This window comes from Prionailurus viverrinus, chromosome D3 (genome assembly GCF_022837055.1).
Source record: "Prionailurus viverrinus isolate Anna chromosome D3, UM_Priviv_1.0, whole genome shotgun sequence".
Lineage (NCBI taxonomy): Eukaryota > Metazoa > Chordata > Mammalia > Carnivora > Felidae > Prionailurus > Prionailurus viverrinus.
Window position 1 is genome coordinate 30,276,344 of NC_062572.1, and position 16,398 is coordinate 30,292,741.

The 16,398-nt window shown below is 49.6% G+C and overlaps 1 protein-coding gene across 1 annotated transcript; it reads right to left on the reverse strand.

Annotated features, from left to right (window-relative positions):
- Positions 1-995: 995 nt before the first annotated feature.
- Positions 996-16,393, reverse strand: LOC125149226 (leucine-rich repeat-containing protein 74B-like). The gene is given in 10 exon segments (XM_047828060.1): positions 996-1,556; positions 1,558-1,655; positions 3,810-3,905; positions 5,703-5,781; positions 6,543-6,658; positions 7,649-7,758; positions 12,960-13,166; positions 14,094-14,226; positions 14,661-14,803; positions 16,213-16,393. Coding segments are annotated over 10 exon segments (1,218 nt in total). The 3' UTR covers positions 996-1,501.
- Between the last annotated feature and the right edge of the window lie 5 nt (positions 16,394-16,398).

The window sequence follows — 16,398 nt, forward strand, 5'->3', positions numbered from 1 at the left end:
GGTTGCATGATCCTTCACTCCTGTTTCTTGTAAACAGCTTTATTGAGATACAGTTCACATACTCTACAATTCGTCTATTTAAAATGTCCAATTACTTTTGGTATATTCACAGAGTTGTGCAGCCATTACCACAAGCAAGTTTAGAATGCTATCATCACCTCAAATTTCATTTCTTTTTATGGCCAAATAATATTCCATTGTATGGGCATACCATTTTTATTTTATTTTTTAATGTTTATTTTATTCATTTTGAGAGAAAGAAAGAGCAAGGGAGAGAGGGAGAGAGAGACTCCGAGGCAGGCTCTGCTCCACCAACGCACAGCACAGAGCCTGATGCAGGGCTCCATCCCCAGGTTCGTGAGCTCATGACCTAAGCCGAAATCAAAAGGCAGTTGCTCAACTGACTGAGCCACCCAGGTGCCCCTATACCATATTTTATTTACCCATTCATCAGTTGGTGGACATTTGTACTTTGTGGATATTATGAATAAAGCTGCTGTGAACACATGTTTTCATTTCTCTATGACACGAATTGCTGGGTCTGTGATAAACTACAGGTTCAACCTTTTAAGGAATTGCCAGACAAACCATGTGATTTTTTTTCAATCCTGACTTTCTCACTTAACATTAACCATGTGCTTTTTCATAAACTGTTAAATTGTTCAATGTTCTTTGAACACTTGGCTTTTAATATTTGCAGAGTTCCAATTCTTAGTTAATCAGTCCCCTGTTATTGGGCATCTAGATTATTTCCAATTTTCATATTATAAACAGCCTTTCAGTGAGCATTTTTGGGCATCAATTTTTTTTTGTGAAACTTTTAAAAATATTTATTTATTTTTGTGTGTGAGAGAGAGAGAGCACGAGTGAGGGAGGAGCAGAGAGGGAGGGAGACACAGAATCTGAAGCAGGCTCCAGGCTCTGAGCTTTTAGCACAGAGCCCGATGCGGGGCTCGAACGCATGAACCTACTGAGCCACTCAGGCACCCCTGGACATCAATATTTTTATGCACCTCTGGTTATTTCTGAAGAGCAGATTAGTCAGACCATTGAATCAAAGGGCATAGGCAGTTTTAAGGCTCTTGGTACATAAAACCTTCCAAAAACCTTGTGTCAGTTTGCGCTCTGGCAAGTTGAGTTTGGGAATGCCAGTCACACACCACCTTATATTTTCATGGTCTCTTGAAGTCACCAAGGCAGGAACTTTGGAGATCTTTGACCCCATACCCAGCTCAACATGTAGCACACAGCACAAGTTCATGTTACGGAAATTAGCGTGAGCAAAGGAAGGCTGCATTAATGCTCTGCATTAACAGAGGCCATGGGATGGAGAGGAGGGTACAAGTGTCTGAATCATCATGAAGACAGGCTCCACAGGACTTACCACCCAGCTGACATGGGGACTCACTGCAGACTCAAGTGGTAATAAAGCATCATGAGGCCAAGAACTCTCCACATGGAAGTTGAAGTGGCCAATGTGAGAGGAAGCCACATACCACAGTCACTTAGGGACAGACGCCAGTAGGGACGGGGTGTAGACTGGAGGCAAGTCTTTTGTACTCCACTCTGTGGGCAGCAGTCTTGATATAAAGTGCTGGAAGAATTACCTTCACTGAGATAGCAAGGTCATCAAACTCTCTGTCCACTTGGATATCCTGAGGAGAAACCCATTACAAGGCAATACATTACCACCTTCTGAGAACTTTGCTGGTTTTTGCTGGTACACACAAGGTTTTGGAGAAAATCCTTAGGGCAGCTTCTCTCCTATGGATGACAATGTCATTAGTCCCCGAACTATGAAAATAGGGAAGGGAAGGGGCTCCGGGGAACTCCTTGGAGTCTGTGATTTCTTGACCTGCAGGTTGGTTGCATAGGTCTGTGCTGTCTGTGGAAATTCACACCCCTTTCCATGTGCACTTTTCAGCATAAACGTTATTCCTCAATAACAAATGAAAAGGCACGGGGAGTGAGGGGAAAGATACTAGCACCAATAGTGTCTTTCTCTACATAGGCCTTTTCTGTGGGGTCTGCTACCGCATCCCATCTTCACAATCATTCTGGGTGAGAGATTTTAGCCTCATTTCACAGAAAGACCAGGCTGAGCCCTGGGAATGGTTTTACAAGAACTGTAAGGATTTAGAAGTATGTCCCTTACAGTTATTTATTTTTGAGAGACAGAGAGACAGAGCACAAGCAGGGGATGGGCAGAGAGAGAAGGAGACACGGAATCCGAAGCAGGCTCCAGGCTCTGAGCTGTCAGCCCAGAGCCCGACGCCGGGCTGGAACTCACAAACCGTGAGATTATGACCTGAGCCGAAGTCAGACGCTCAACCAGCTGAGCCACTCAGGTGCCCCGAAGTATTTCCCTTAAAACTGAGAAGATCTAGGCTAGGGAGATTAGACTAATAACAGTCAAGGAATAGGAAAATGGAACATTGCATCTAGACAGGTGTTGCTCTCCAATTCAGAAGATCCCATGTTGATGGACTCAGGATTTGGTCCCAGGCCTGATTCCAAAGTCTGTGGTGTTTCTGTTATGCTAAAAGCTTCTGTTAATAACCATACATTATATTGAGTAAGCATGTATTTTTGCAGAAGTTTCATATATAATTCCTTTTTTTTTTTTTTAACGATGGAATCCAGTGCTGACAGGAATTCTCAGAGCAAGCGGAAGATGGTCAAGGCATGCTACTCTCTGGCTTTGGAGCTGTAGAAACTGGGCAGGCAGAAGGAAGCAATAAGCAATAAGAAGAAGGAAGCATCAGTTGTCCCAAGCCTGAAGGATTGGAACTGTAAAAACGTCTCTGGAAAGACTTTGACACAAATCTGGTTTTAAATAAATGAGGGTTAGAATAAGCAGTGATTTGTGACTAGACTTCAGTTTAATAACTTGTGTTTGGGGATTCTCTCCTTAATGTTTTACTGCTTATATAATTTTCTCTATATATTTTTAAGTTTATTTATTTTGAGAGAGAGAGAGAGAGTGAGCAGGGGAGGGGGACACAGAGGGACAGAGAGAGAATCCTAAGCAGGCTCCCTCCTTTCAATGCAGAGACCAACATGGGGCTTGATCTCATGAACCATGAGATCATGACCTGAGCCAAAAGCAAGAGTCAGACACTTAACCAACTGAGCCGCCCAGGTGCCCTGAATTTTCTATATTAAAAAGGCACCATTGAGATGCCTCGGTGGCTCAGATGGTTGAGCATTTGACTCTTGATTTCAGCTCAGGTCATGATCTCAGGGTCGTGGGATTGAGCCCTGCATCAGGCTCCATGCTTAGCATGGAGCCTGCCTAAGATATTCTCTCTCTCTCTCTCTCTCTCTCTCTCTCTCTCTCTCTCTTCTCTCTCTCCCTTTGCCTCTCTCCCCTAAAAATAAAAAAAAAACCACAACTGAATGAAAAGGAGTCTTAATCTCCCTCAAAGCCAACGAGTGAAACTTCCAGCACCAATATCCACCTGCAAGCAGAACAGGCCAGGGGGTGAGGTGGGTAAGTACTGAACCTTCAAATCCAAACATCAGTGAACAGTGAGCTAAGTGTCCTCTGAGGCAATTCTCTCTCAGCCAATGAAGAACCCAGGCATGAGTCAGAGATGAGACCGCAACGGTATCCCCCAGTCAGGAGTGGAAATAAAGCCACAGTGGCACTGTGACCCTCCATTCAGGCCTGGGGTGGAACTCAGACTTAGCCACACTGAGTATCTGAGCAGGACATGCGGTTTCTCTAATCCCTACTTTCTTCCTCTAAATGAGAACTCGTGGGGCTGTTGGAAGGATCACAGATGAGATTTATGAAAAGCTCTTACAGAGAAATCCAGCAGTTCTAGGGCAGACCCTGGATTATCCCGGACAGACTTTAGAACTCCAAAGCAGCCTTCGCCTCGCATGGGATTCCTGGACATCTGAGAAACACACACACAATTGAGAAAAACTGAGCCCAGGGAAGCTGGAGGTGGAGCAAGTCAAAAGGGAGGGAAGGATTCTTCATCTCTGATGACAAGTGCCTCAGGACAGCCCCACTGTCTCAGCTCAGAATTTGTCTCCACTGACAAAACACCCTGGGTGAGGCGGTGAGGCTGGGGAAGAGGGGAAGGGAGTATGCACTGGCTGAGCGCCCACCATATGCCCAAATCTGTGCCAGGTGTCAAAGATACGGACACACAAGGCACAGCTCTGCCTTTAAGGAATTCACTCATCACGGGGAGGAGAGGAAAAGGAAACATCATGAAAATGCAGTGTGATAAGTGCAGTGAGAGTGTACATCAACTCTTCTGGGGAGTGAAGTTTACGCACCCGCACTGAGCTTTACGGGTGAGGTGGGCAGAGCTGGGTATTTCAGCAAGAGCAGGAGGAGCAAAACAAAGGGGAGAAATTGCATCATGTGCAGAAAATTCAGAGCAGCTTGGGGTGAGCGAATGAGCTTCAGCGGTGGAAGGCAGAGGGGCTGTGGCAGAGCCCAGAGCCCAATGTGCGGTGAATGCCATACTACTAACCTTGGATTTATCCAGAGGGGAGCCGTTGACAGGTTTAAAGCAAGGAGGGGACGGGAGCATGTTTCTGCTTTAGAAAGATCAACTGGCAGGTGAGAAGGAAGGACGAGAGATGGGAAATTCACAGGTCAATGGAACTTGAGGGGAAGTGAGAAGGAAGAGCAGGCAGCCCCAGCACCCTGCAGGAAGTAAGATGAAGGTTGGAAGGCAAGGAAAAGAGAGGGAGGAGTGAGCACTGGGCGCCTACTTCTGACTCAGTGAGGAGCCCCCCCTCCCCCACCACCAAGAGGCAGCCCTTAGAGAGAGAGGATGCCTTGGGGTTGTGCTTTACGCCCATGGGACATCTAGGGGATGGTCCAGCAGGTGGCTGTAAATGGGGATCCAGAGCTTAAGAGAGGTCTGGGCTGCAGGGGGGAGCGTGGATGGGAGTGCTTCAGGGGGCTCTTCTTTTTCTTCTTCTTCTTCTTCTTCTTCTTCTTCTTTTTTTTAATGTTTATTAGAGAGAGAGAGAGAGAGAGAGAGAGAGAGAGCACATGAGCAGGGGAGGCACAGAGAGAGGAGACAGAAGATCTAAAGTGGGCTCTGCACTGACAGTAGAGACTGATGCGGGGCTTGAACTCATGAACCATGAGATCATGACCTGAGCCGAAGTCTGATGCTTAACTGACTGAGCCACCCAGATGCCCACAGGGGGCTCTTCTGCCAGTTGATGGAGCTGAGAGCCAGGCAGGGCTGGATGCCCCCCAGGACCTGTCCTCTGAGCACAGTGGCCCACTTGGGCTTCACCTTCCATTGCACCCTCCCTTTTCCTACCTGACTGGCAATGCTGAAGAAAGGGAAACCCCATCTGTCACACAAGGCCTCAAGTAGGTCTGAGCATAGCCAACGGTACACCTGGGCTGACCCAGTGAGCTGAGAAGGAGCAAGGACAGTCGGGAGGTGGAGGTGACACTGCTGGGGGTTGGGGGGAGAAGGATGGACGAGGGAGGAGTCGGAAGAAGTGCCGGGGTCAGGTCAGAGGTGGGTGAGGGAATGGCAAGGGAAAGAAGTGGTCATAGGAGGAAGCCAGGAGGTCCCCTCTCTCATCTGGGCTCTAGAAATTTCGTGCCCTGCTGCTACTGGAGTGGGGAGATGAGGCAGGGGAGGGATCTGTGTGGGCACATACAGGCAGGTCTATGTTGGGGCCTGCCCCATCGGGCTAGCACTCACAACAAGAATCCTCAGTGTCTGGTTGACCCGGAGGCCCAGGCCCAGGCTCAGGGCTCCCACTGCAGAGATGCGGTTGTTGCTGCAACAGAAAGACATATGCATTTTGCTACCTTCCGAGCAGCTGTGTAGAGCCAGATGGTCCCAGGGTCCAAGCTGGTGTTGCTGGTGCATCCACCTGCTTGGGCTTCATGTTCCAGCCTCCACTGATGCCCCAGGGACCCTGGGCAGGTCAGTATGTAAAAGCTGGATAACAACCCTGGTTCCCAGTGTTGAGGGAGATCACTCAGCAAGCACACCTGGAGCATCCCTCCCCTACTTTCCCCTCCCTTACCCCCCACCCCCCACAACCCTGGGATCACGACCTGAGCCAAAATTGAGTTGGACACTCAAACAACTGAGCCACCCAGGCACCCCTCCTCCCCTTTTTAAGTGAAGATGTTTTACATATATGTTTTCCCTAGCAGCCCCCACCTATCCATCAGGAATTATGAGCTCCAAGGTACAAGTGCTGAACTTGAGGGGCACCCGGCTGGCTCAGTCGATAGAGCCCGTGACTCTTGATCTTGGGGTCATGGGTTTGAACTCTTGTAGGGTGTAGAGATTACTTAAATAATTTTTTTTCAAACTAAAAAAAAAAAAAAAAACAACCCAGTGCTAAACTTGAGTGAGAAGGAGGGAGCTGGGTGCTCTTGGATTGTGTCTCAAGCCCCATCGTGGGTAAACTGTGGTAGGCTTGGGAGTTGCTAAGGTGGTAAACAGCAACAGGATCATGGAGTCCCTGGTCCCTCAGGTGGCTATGGATCTGGAGACTGTGACACAGGGCCACCCTGTGTGCCTCACCTCATGTTGAGCTCTTCCAACACATTGTTGGTCTTAAGTGCCTCACCCACTGCAGATGCTCCAGGATCTCCAAAGCCATTGTATGAGATGTCCAGGACTCTCAGGAAGATGTTTGCCTAGAATGCAAAAGAGTGAAGCCAGGAGACCACCTGTGAAGTGGGGAAAGCCAGGGGTCACCGCCTCAGAGCCCGGGAGGCCCAGGGTGCAAAAAAGCACGGGCTGAGAGCAGAAGGTCAGAGGTTCCTGGTAAGAGTCTTGTGGCTTGGATGACGGTGACCGGGAGAACCAAATGACTGGAAGCACGGCACCAAGGGTGGTTGTGGGTGTGGATGATCCTCAGAGACTGAGAGGCCCACCGCTCAGCAGCAGACCCCAGGGACACAGTGGTCTGGTTCCACGACTGCTGGGGGCGGGGGGGGGGGGAGGCGAGGCTCAAGGGCAGGTCCTCTGAGGCACAGAGCAGAATGACAGAGGGACTCCGGTGAAGGGCTTTGAGGGGGCTGTGATGGGGAGAAGGGCAGGAGCTTGTGGGTGCACTGGGAGGACAGAGCCTGACCCACCACCCTGTGGGGCAGGATCCCCAGGTCAGCCCCTGAGGAGGGGGGCAAGGCAGCTGCTGCTGTTCCCTGAGGAGGGCCCCACAAAGCTAGCCAGCACCAGGGGCATCCTGGCAGGGGCTAGGAGCCACACATTCCTGCGGCTTATGAACCACAACATCGAAGGAAGCAGGTGGGATGTTTAAGACTATGTGCTGGGACGCAGGGTGCAGGGCTGTCATCTCAGGGAAGCATCTGCATGTGCCCATAGCAGGCATGTGTCACCAGACTGCACAATGTCCCCCACCAGCCATATGTCTGTAATAAATGGAGAAGGTGTGCAACATTGAACTGCAGACCCTTGAGTAAGTGACATGAGAGTGAGCACGGTATTTCGGAGTCACGAAATGGGGCTGGGACAATTAAAATCACCAAACAAAATATTCTTTAAGCTCTGCTTGAAGGATCCAAGGGTCATTTCTGAAGAGCTGCAAAGATAGGAAGTGGCACCTGGGAGACTGTCCCCACAGGACAGGCCAGAGGGCAGATGGGTGACAGAGGTGTTCATACCTCCAGTGCCCTGGCAAAGGCTACAGCTCCTGGTCCTCGAAGGTGATTCCAGTTTATATTAAGCTCGGTGAGTCCAGTATTTTCTGCCAGGGCTGGTCCAAGCATCTCCCCTTCAGAAACACCAAGACAGGCCTTATTCACTCTGTTCTTTCCCTCAAAAAATAATACTGATGACCGCTGTGCGCCAGGGTCTCCGCTTGGCACAACAGTCACCAAGTTGAACCCTATATGGGCCTGCTCTGTCCTAAAAGAATTCACATTTAATGGGGGAGAAGCAGTTGACCCTTGAATAGCACAGGGGTTAGGGGTGCCAGCCCCTGTGCAGCCAAAAATCTGCATATAACTTTGACCGTCCCCCCAAACCTCAACTACTAACAGCCTACTGCTATTGGATTTTAGAAAGAAGACTTCATCGAGAACGTAAAGTGTTGATTAACACATATTTTGTATGTTATACATATTATATGCTGTATTCTTACAATAAAGTAACCTGAAGAAAATATTATTATTATTTTTAAAAATTTGTTTAATGTTTATTTATTTTTGAGAGAGAGAGAGACAGAGCGTGAGCAATGGAAGGACAGAGAGAGAGAGGGGGAGACACAGAATCAGAAGCAGGCTCCAGGCTCTGAGCTGGCAACACAGGGCCCAACGCGGGGCTTAAACTCACAAACTGAGAGATCATGACCTGAGCTGAAGTCAGACGCTTAACCGACTGAGCCACCCAGGCACCCCAATATTATTATTATTTTTAAACGTTTATTTATTTTTGAGAGACACAGAGAGAGATCGGGGGAGGGGCAGAAAGAGAGGGAGACACAGAATGTGAAGCAGGCTCCAGGCTCTGAACGGTCAGCACCGAGCCCCACATGGGGCTTGAACTCGCAAACGGTGAGATCACGTGCCAAAGTCAGATGCTCAACCGACTGAGCCACCCAGGCGCCCCACCTGAAGAAAATATTAAGAAAATTATGTGGGGCACCTGGGTGGCTCAGTAGGTCGAACATCCAACTCTTGCTTTTGGCTCAGGTCATGATCTCATGGTTTGTGAGATCAAGCCCAGTGTCAGGCTCTGTGCTGACAGTATGGAGCCTGCTTGGGATTCTCTCTCTCCCCACTCTCTGCCCCTCCCCCACTTATGCACGTGCTTGCTCTCTCTCTCTCTCAAAATAAATAAATAAAACTTAAAAAAAGAAGGAAAATCATAAGGGGAAATACACTTAAAATACTAGACTGTATTTATTAAAAAAAATTGTGTATAAGTGGACCCACACAGTCAAACCCACATTGTTCAAATGTAAATACAACTTAATGGGATGTGTGGGACTACAACAAATAGTAGTACAACTACAAATACAACTACAAATGGGGATGTGTGGGAACAGTGTGGGGACTTACTCCCTTTTGAGGAGGGTCCGGAAAGTGAGGAAAAAGGAGATAATCTTGAAGACTGAGGGACTCACCAGGTGTGTGTGCATGAACAGTGGAGAACAGACATGGGAAAGAGCAAATGTGTAGAGGCATGTGGGAGCATAGAGCACCTGAGGAAATTCCCACAGGCCTGGTGGGTGGGGGGAAGCCAGTGAAATGAGGTAGCAGTGATGGACACTGGAAAGATACTGAGAGGCCATCAATGCTGGACCAAGACTTTTGGGCACAAACCGATTAGTAGGCAGGGAGGGCTTTAAGAAATGACAAGGCCGGGCTCCTTAGTGGCAGGTGTAGGGTATGGACTGGGGTAGGCAGGGGCAGGGTTAGAACCCAGGACACCAGTTGGAAGGCTTGTGCCATAGTCTATAGGCAAAAGGTGATGAGGCTGGTGCAGCTGTGTGCAAAGGAGACACTTGTGGTGGAGAAAGGAAAGAGGGAGCAGTGCAGGGTAAGAAACCCCGAGAGATTTTTAGCTTATAAAATGCAGAGAAGCCCCAGCCACCCATCATGCTCTCCACTCTGTCAGCATTCAGCCAGTCTGACCTGCTCCCATGCCTCTGGGCTGTCCCCCTGTGTAGAACTGTTGACCCCCTTCTTCACCTAGATAACAGCTCCTCGTCCTTCTAACCTGGGTTCATGACATCAGGAAGCCTTGCTTACCCAGCTGGGCTAGGCTGCCTCAGGCCCAAGTCCACTATGCTTCTATCCTTCCAGGCTCTGATCTAATGACCTCTCTTTGCCTGGCCAGTCTTTCCCATCAGCCTAGGAGTCCCTCAAAGATCTGAATTTGACTCCTCTCCATGGTCTCAGCTCCTCCTCTTGCAGGTTTAGTGAGGCTAGTTTGAAGAAATGCACGGAAGAAAAACAGATGCACTAATTAAGCAGAACTAGCCTGCTTGGGGGGTGCCTGGCTGGCTCAGTCAGTAGAGCATGTAACTCTTAATCTAGGGGTTGTGAGTTCAAGCCCCACCTTAGGTGTAGAAGTTACTTAAACATGAAATATTTTTAAGTTTATTTATTTATTTTGAGAGAGGGAGAGAGTGAGCAGGGGAGGGGCAGAGAGAGAGGGAAAGAGAGAATTTGAAGCAGGCTCCACACTCTCAGCTCAGAGCCCAACTCAGGGTCAATCCCACAAACCGTGAGATCATGACCTGTGCCAAAATCAAGAGTCAGAAGCACAACCTACTGAACCAACCATGAGCCCCAAAAATAAAATCTCGAAAAAAGAAAGAAAGAGAGAGGAGAGACAGAAAAGAAAAGAAAAGAAAAGAAAGACAAGAAAGACAGAGACAGGAAGAAAGAAGGAGAAAGAAAGAAAGAAAGAAAGAAAGAAAGAAAGAAAAAAGAAAGAAAGAAAGAAAGGCAGAAAGAAAGACAGAAAGAAAGAGGGGCACCTGGGTAGCTCAGTCCAGTAAGCATCCAACTTCGGCTCACGTCATGATCTCACAGTTGGTGGGCTCAAGCCCTACATCGGGTTCTGTGCTGACCTTGCAGAGCCTGGAGCCTGCTTCTGTGTCTCCCTCTCTCTCTGCCCCTCCCCTGCTTGCGCTCTGTCTGTCTCTCAAAAATAAATAAAAATGTTAAAAATGTTTAAAAGAAAGAAAGAAATAGAGAGAGACAGAGAAAGAAAGAAAGAAAGAAAGAAAGAAAGAAAGAAAGAAAGAAAGAAAGAAAGAAAGAAAAAGAAAGAAAGAAAAAGAAAGAAAGAAAAAGAAAGAAAGAAAAAGAAAGAAAGAAAAAGAAAGCAAGCCAGCCTACTCCAGCAGGACCCACTGGAGCAAAATGCTTTGGCACCTTGGAGAGCTCCCTGCAAGGCTGCTAGGACTGACTCCCAGTGATGCCTTCCTGAGCTACGACTCTGGATTCCACACTTGCACTGGGTCTGACACGGCGGGTTCTCAGATACAGACGCTTCTAGGGCTGAGAAGAGAGAGTGGTGGTCCGCACTTTGTAGGGAAACCCTTCTTTCTGAACAACTAGAGGGTGAGGAGATTCTCCAACTTGCATGATTGGCCTCTTGAAATTCCCATACTTGGTCTTCATGACCTCTGTAGCCAACTATGAGGCAGGGGCTACCTTCGCCATGGGTCAGATCGGGAGATTGAGACCTAAGCTCTTCACCCCTCAAGGCAGTTGAGATCCCCACAGATCCCCATTTAGGGAAACAAAATGGTCCTGCTGAGTTTGTCCTTTTGCAAGATGAAGACCTCCGTACTCCGTATTTGTGCAGGCTTCACAGAGCTTTAGCTTCCGGCCCCTACTATCCTGGCTGTCTCTCTGGTGCCTACCTTTTCACTGTGAAGATCTGGGAGACATCTATACTTAGTTTTTTGGAAGTCTGAAATAAACTTCTCTCCCTGTTTTCAAGTTTATTTATTCATTTTTGAGAGAGAGAGAGAGAGAGAGAGAGAGAGAGAGTAGGGGAGAGGCAGAGAGAGAGGGAGACAGAAGATCTGAAGTGGGCTCTGTGCTGACAGCAGAGAGTCCAATGCAAGGCTTGAACTCACAAACCACGAGATCATGACCTGAGGTGAAGTCAGACACTCAACTGACTGATCCACCCAAGCAGCCCTGAACTTCTCTTTTAATTTCACAGACTTCTCATGATAATTCTCTTAGAAGGGAGGCACCTGGGTGGCTTCGTCAGCTAAAGCGACTGACTTCAGCTCAGGTCATGATCTAACAGTTTGTGGATTCGAGCCCCATATTGGGCTCTGTGCTGACAGCTCAGAGCCTGGAGCCTGCTTCAGATCCTGTGTCTCCTCTCTGTCTCTCTCTCTGTCTCTCTGTCTCTCTGTCTCTCTCCCCCCACACACCCCCCCTTGTGTTCTCTCTCTCTCTCTCTCTCTCTCTCTCTCTCTCAGAAAAAGATAATTTTCTTAGAAGGTAAATGGCTCTCTGGCAGTTAAATTCTAAGGCTGATTCTCAAAGGCCAAGGCTGGTACCATTCCTACCCTAAGCAGCTTGAGACAGAAAAGTGATTCCCAAACTTTCTTGATCAGATAAATCTCCTGGGGTACCCATTAAAGTGTAGATGCATGGGCATCCCCCCACCAAGATTCTGGTTCAGCAGGGCCAGGGCCCAGGAATTTGTATTCCTAACCCAGGGTCCTGAGTGATTCCTGTAACTGACTGGAGTGCTTGAGGACAGACAGGTAGAAGTGCATGCTCCTGGCAAAGCTGATAGCCTGTGCAAAGGCCCCGGGACATGAGAGAAAGTGGTGAGATCAAGAAATCCCATCAAAGTGGATGTACCGTGAAGACGGTACTTGAAATAAAATCTTCATGTCTTTTGCCAAGATTTGTAAGCCTGAAGCTCTCCACTGCCTCTTCAACTCACAGCTTGGGCCCTCTCTCCTGGCTCACTAGCCCAGTCACACCAGTGTCTATCAGTCTGGGAAATATGCCTGCATGTTTACTGTTCCTCTGCTTTAAATGCTCTCTCTCTCTGGTCTTGCTATTGCTGATTCCTTCCCACCCTGCGCATTTCAGCTTAAATGTCATCTCACAGAGCCCTCCCCAACCACCTCTCTATAGCATTCTTCTCTGAAATCATTCCTTTTGTTTATCTTGTGGCACCAATAATTGTAGAGAATTATCTAGTTAACGTGTGTTCCTTGAGGCCAGGGCCTTTGTTTTGTTCACAACTGGGTCCCTAGTGGCTAAATTAGCACCCAGCACATGCAGCAGCAGGCCATGACTTCCGTGGAATGGATTAACGGTTCTGCGTGGAAGGACAGGGAGAGGGGTAGGCTAAAGTGGAACATGGGAAATGGGAGCCAGAGTATGAATGTTCAGAATGGTCCTGCCAACCTTCACCCACCCCTGCCCCAGGAAGATGGGCTCAAGTGCCCCCATGGTGACCCTGGTCAGATGTTACCTGCTTGGTCATTCAGCTGGTTATAGCTCAAGTCCAGGGCTTTCAGGCCTGTGTGGGCCAGCAGGAGTTCAGCAAGGTACGGGGCTGCCTGCTCGTCTAGGCCATTTCCTGCCAGCTGTATCTTCTGCATGGTTGGGTTCACCATGAGGGCAGCACAGACAGCCTGGGCTCCCACTGCTCCCAGCTGGTTCTCCGACAGGTCCACATCTAGGGGTCAGCACCACTTCTCAATCAGTGGGATGCAAAGCCCGGCACCACCCTCTTCCGCCTTCCTCTATCCCCCAAACCTCCAGACCTGAGGCAGCAGAAGGGGCTTTGCAGCTGGACCATCCTGGGTCGCATGGTGACTCTGCCACTCACCAGCTGCATCTCCCCAGGCCCCCAGGCAGCTTCTCTGATGCCTACACCCACCCCACGCATCCACAAGCTTCTTTGTCAAGGGGTTAAAACCGCCTACTTCATGGTGCTGTGCAGGATGCCTGCGATGGAGATCCAGTCACCCTGTTGATGATTCATGCCTGGCAGCGATATAATACATCCACAGAAGTCTTCACTGATGCATTTCTGGGAACTGGCAATGACGGCCCAGGTGGCCATGCTTGGAGCATGTCACATACGCAGTTTCATTTAATACTCAGTACAACTCCAAGGGCTAAGTAGTATTGTTGGGGCCATTTCACAGATTGAAAAGTAAGGCTCAGCAAGGGTGAATGGCTTGCCCAGGGTCATCCCTGGTAGAAGGTGGCTCATCGGTGGTAGAGGTGGTGTTTGCATCCAGCCCCACTTCATTCCCACCCAGCCCTCCACCCTCTCACACTGTCCACCCCTTGGCTCTCTGTTGGAGGACCCTTTCACCCTGCATTTAGGCAATGGGAGGCCACCATATGGAGGGGGAGGTGCTGGCCAGCCAAGGAGGGGAGTGGGGAGTAGGCAATCAGGAGAGGAGTAGCATCCAGCATTGGGGGCACCACAGAGATTCTAACTCCACCCCCATCAGCCCCACCCTGTGTTAAGACCCCTGCACCAGCAACACCAACAGGCCCCAAGTGAGAAGGCCCAGCTATGGGGGGAGCCCACACCCCTCAGGAAAGGGAGGACTCAAATGTGCCCACCAGCCCCAAACTCAGCACTTACCACAAATGCTGCTGCTTTTGCTTAGGGCACCTGCCAGGGCCTCTGCACCGGCCCCACAGAGCCCATTGTCTCGAAGGTCCAGCCGCTTGACACAGGGATTGGAGTTCAGTGCGAAAGCCAGAGCCCGGGCACCCTTGGACAAAGAGGGGCCTGAGGGGCCTGGTCTTTCCTAGGGGCGAAGGCCTCAGACACAGCTAGCCACTACCCTGGCTTGTTTCCAGGGCTCAGCCCACCTGGTGCCCTCCAACTGGAAGGCTCTCTCTTTCCCACATGCCCAGGAGACACCTGCTTCTCTTTTAGGCTTCACCCAGATCTCACTTCCAGGAGCCTTCCCTGACTGCCCCACCCCCAGCAGGTTAGAGGTCCCCTGCAGGCCCCTCAACCCTTACACTGAATTCTGTCATAGCCTCGATCCTACCTGTCACCCAGATACAGGGGATGGGACATGCCTGGCACATAGCAAAGTTGGGGAGTGTGCAGTATGGGTTCAAGAAGGGGCCACTCCATGGCTGCTGCCTCTGAGGTCCTTTTACTCCAAGCCTGGCCCTGGGGTTTCCCCAAGGTTACCTGGGGCCCCAGGCCACGGTGCCGCAGGTTCAGCTCTGGGGTGCTCCCTTGGCGCAGAAAGCAGGAGGCGGGCACAACTCTATGGGCCTGGCAAGACCTCAGGTAGAGGGTGTCCTTGACCAGTACTCCAGGCCCATGGATGCCTGATAGGAGACAGGGAGATGATGAATGTAGATCCCTCTCTACACACAGTAGCCTCCTCCCCCCCACCCTCTGTCACCATCCAGTCCGTGTTTCCCTCTAGAAGCATTTCTTCCTCTGCTAGTAGAGACTGAGGCTCAGAGAAAGCAAATCCTTTCCCTAAAGTCACGCAGAAAGTAATAGCTAATCTGAGTAGAGCCAGGATCAGGACCCTGCCTGTCTGATGCCAAAGTGCATGCTATGTGTTTTCCACTGGGTTGCAGAACACGTATGTTTTGTGAATATTTTATGGGGGAAGAAACTGAAACAATTCTGTTTTATACATTCATTAGCTTAGTTGTTCCTGGGGGTTGGGAAAACCCAGCCCTGATCCCATTTCTGGGTAGGACACCCCCTCTTACACTGTTTGGTGGAGTTTTTGCATTTTAACATCACTTTGGGGGTGTTTTCTTCTTTTCTCTCTCTTTCTTTTCTTTCTTTCTTTCTTTCTTTCTTTCTTTCTTTCTTTCTTTCTTTCTGTTAAAGTTCATTTATTTACTTTTAAGAGAGCGAGAGAGCGAGAGAGCAGCAGAGAGGCAAAGAGAGAGGGAAAGAGAGAATCCCAAGCAGGCTCTACCCTGTCAGCTCAGAGCCTGACTTGGGGCTCAATCCCACAAACTGTGAGGTCATGACCTGAGCCGAAATCAAGAGTCCGAAGCTTAATAACCAACTGAGCCAGTCAGACACCCCTCTTTTTTTTTTTTTAAGATTTTATTTTTAAGTAGTTTCTACACCCAAGATGGGACTCGAACTCACAACCCTAAGATCAAGAGTCCCCCACTCCACCTACTGAGCCAGCCAGGTGCCCCTGGAGGTGTTTTCTTTCTTTTTTTTTTTTCTCCTTTCCTTTCTTTCTTAAGCTTATTTATTTCTTTTGAGATTTCTTTTTTTCTTTCTTTCTTTCTTTCTTTCTTTCTTTCTTTCTTTCTGAAGTTTATTTATTTATTTTGAGAGAGACAGAGACAGTGTGAGTGGGGGAGGGGTAGAGAGACAGGGAGAGAGTGAGAGAGAATCCCAAGCAGGCTCCACACTGTCAGCACAGCGCGTGATGCGGGCCTCAAGCTCAAACTCATGAAACCATGAGATCAGGACCTGAGCGGAAATCAAGAGTGGGACACTTTACTGACTTCGCCACCCAAGCGCCCCTGGAGGCGTCTTCTAAAGATGGAACTCCTGATGCCGCCAGGAGCATTGTGGGGAGGGCACAGGACTGGAGAGACCACAGGCTGTCCTGAAGGTGTCCCACGGAGGGGTGCGCTCCCTGCTGGACAGGGGTCCCCTGCCTACTTGGCCCCAGCCTGCCCTCTGCAACCCTGCGGGATAAGCTCCCAGTTGAGGAGAAAGGCCTGCCCCCATCCCTGCCCGGGAGCACCTTCCGTCTCCTGGTCGGAGTCTGAATCAACTTCCGAACGCTGTTCGGCCTCCGGAGCTCCTGCAAGATGCCCAGCGGCCGCCGCCGCCGCCGCCGCCGCCTCCTCCTCCTCCTCCTCCTCCTCCTCCTCCTCCTCCTCCTCGCCTTCATTCTCCCCAGGCCTTTTGTAGGGACCCCTCATAGTTA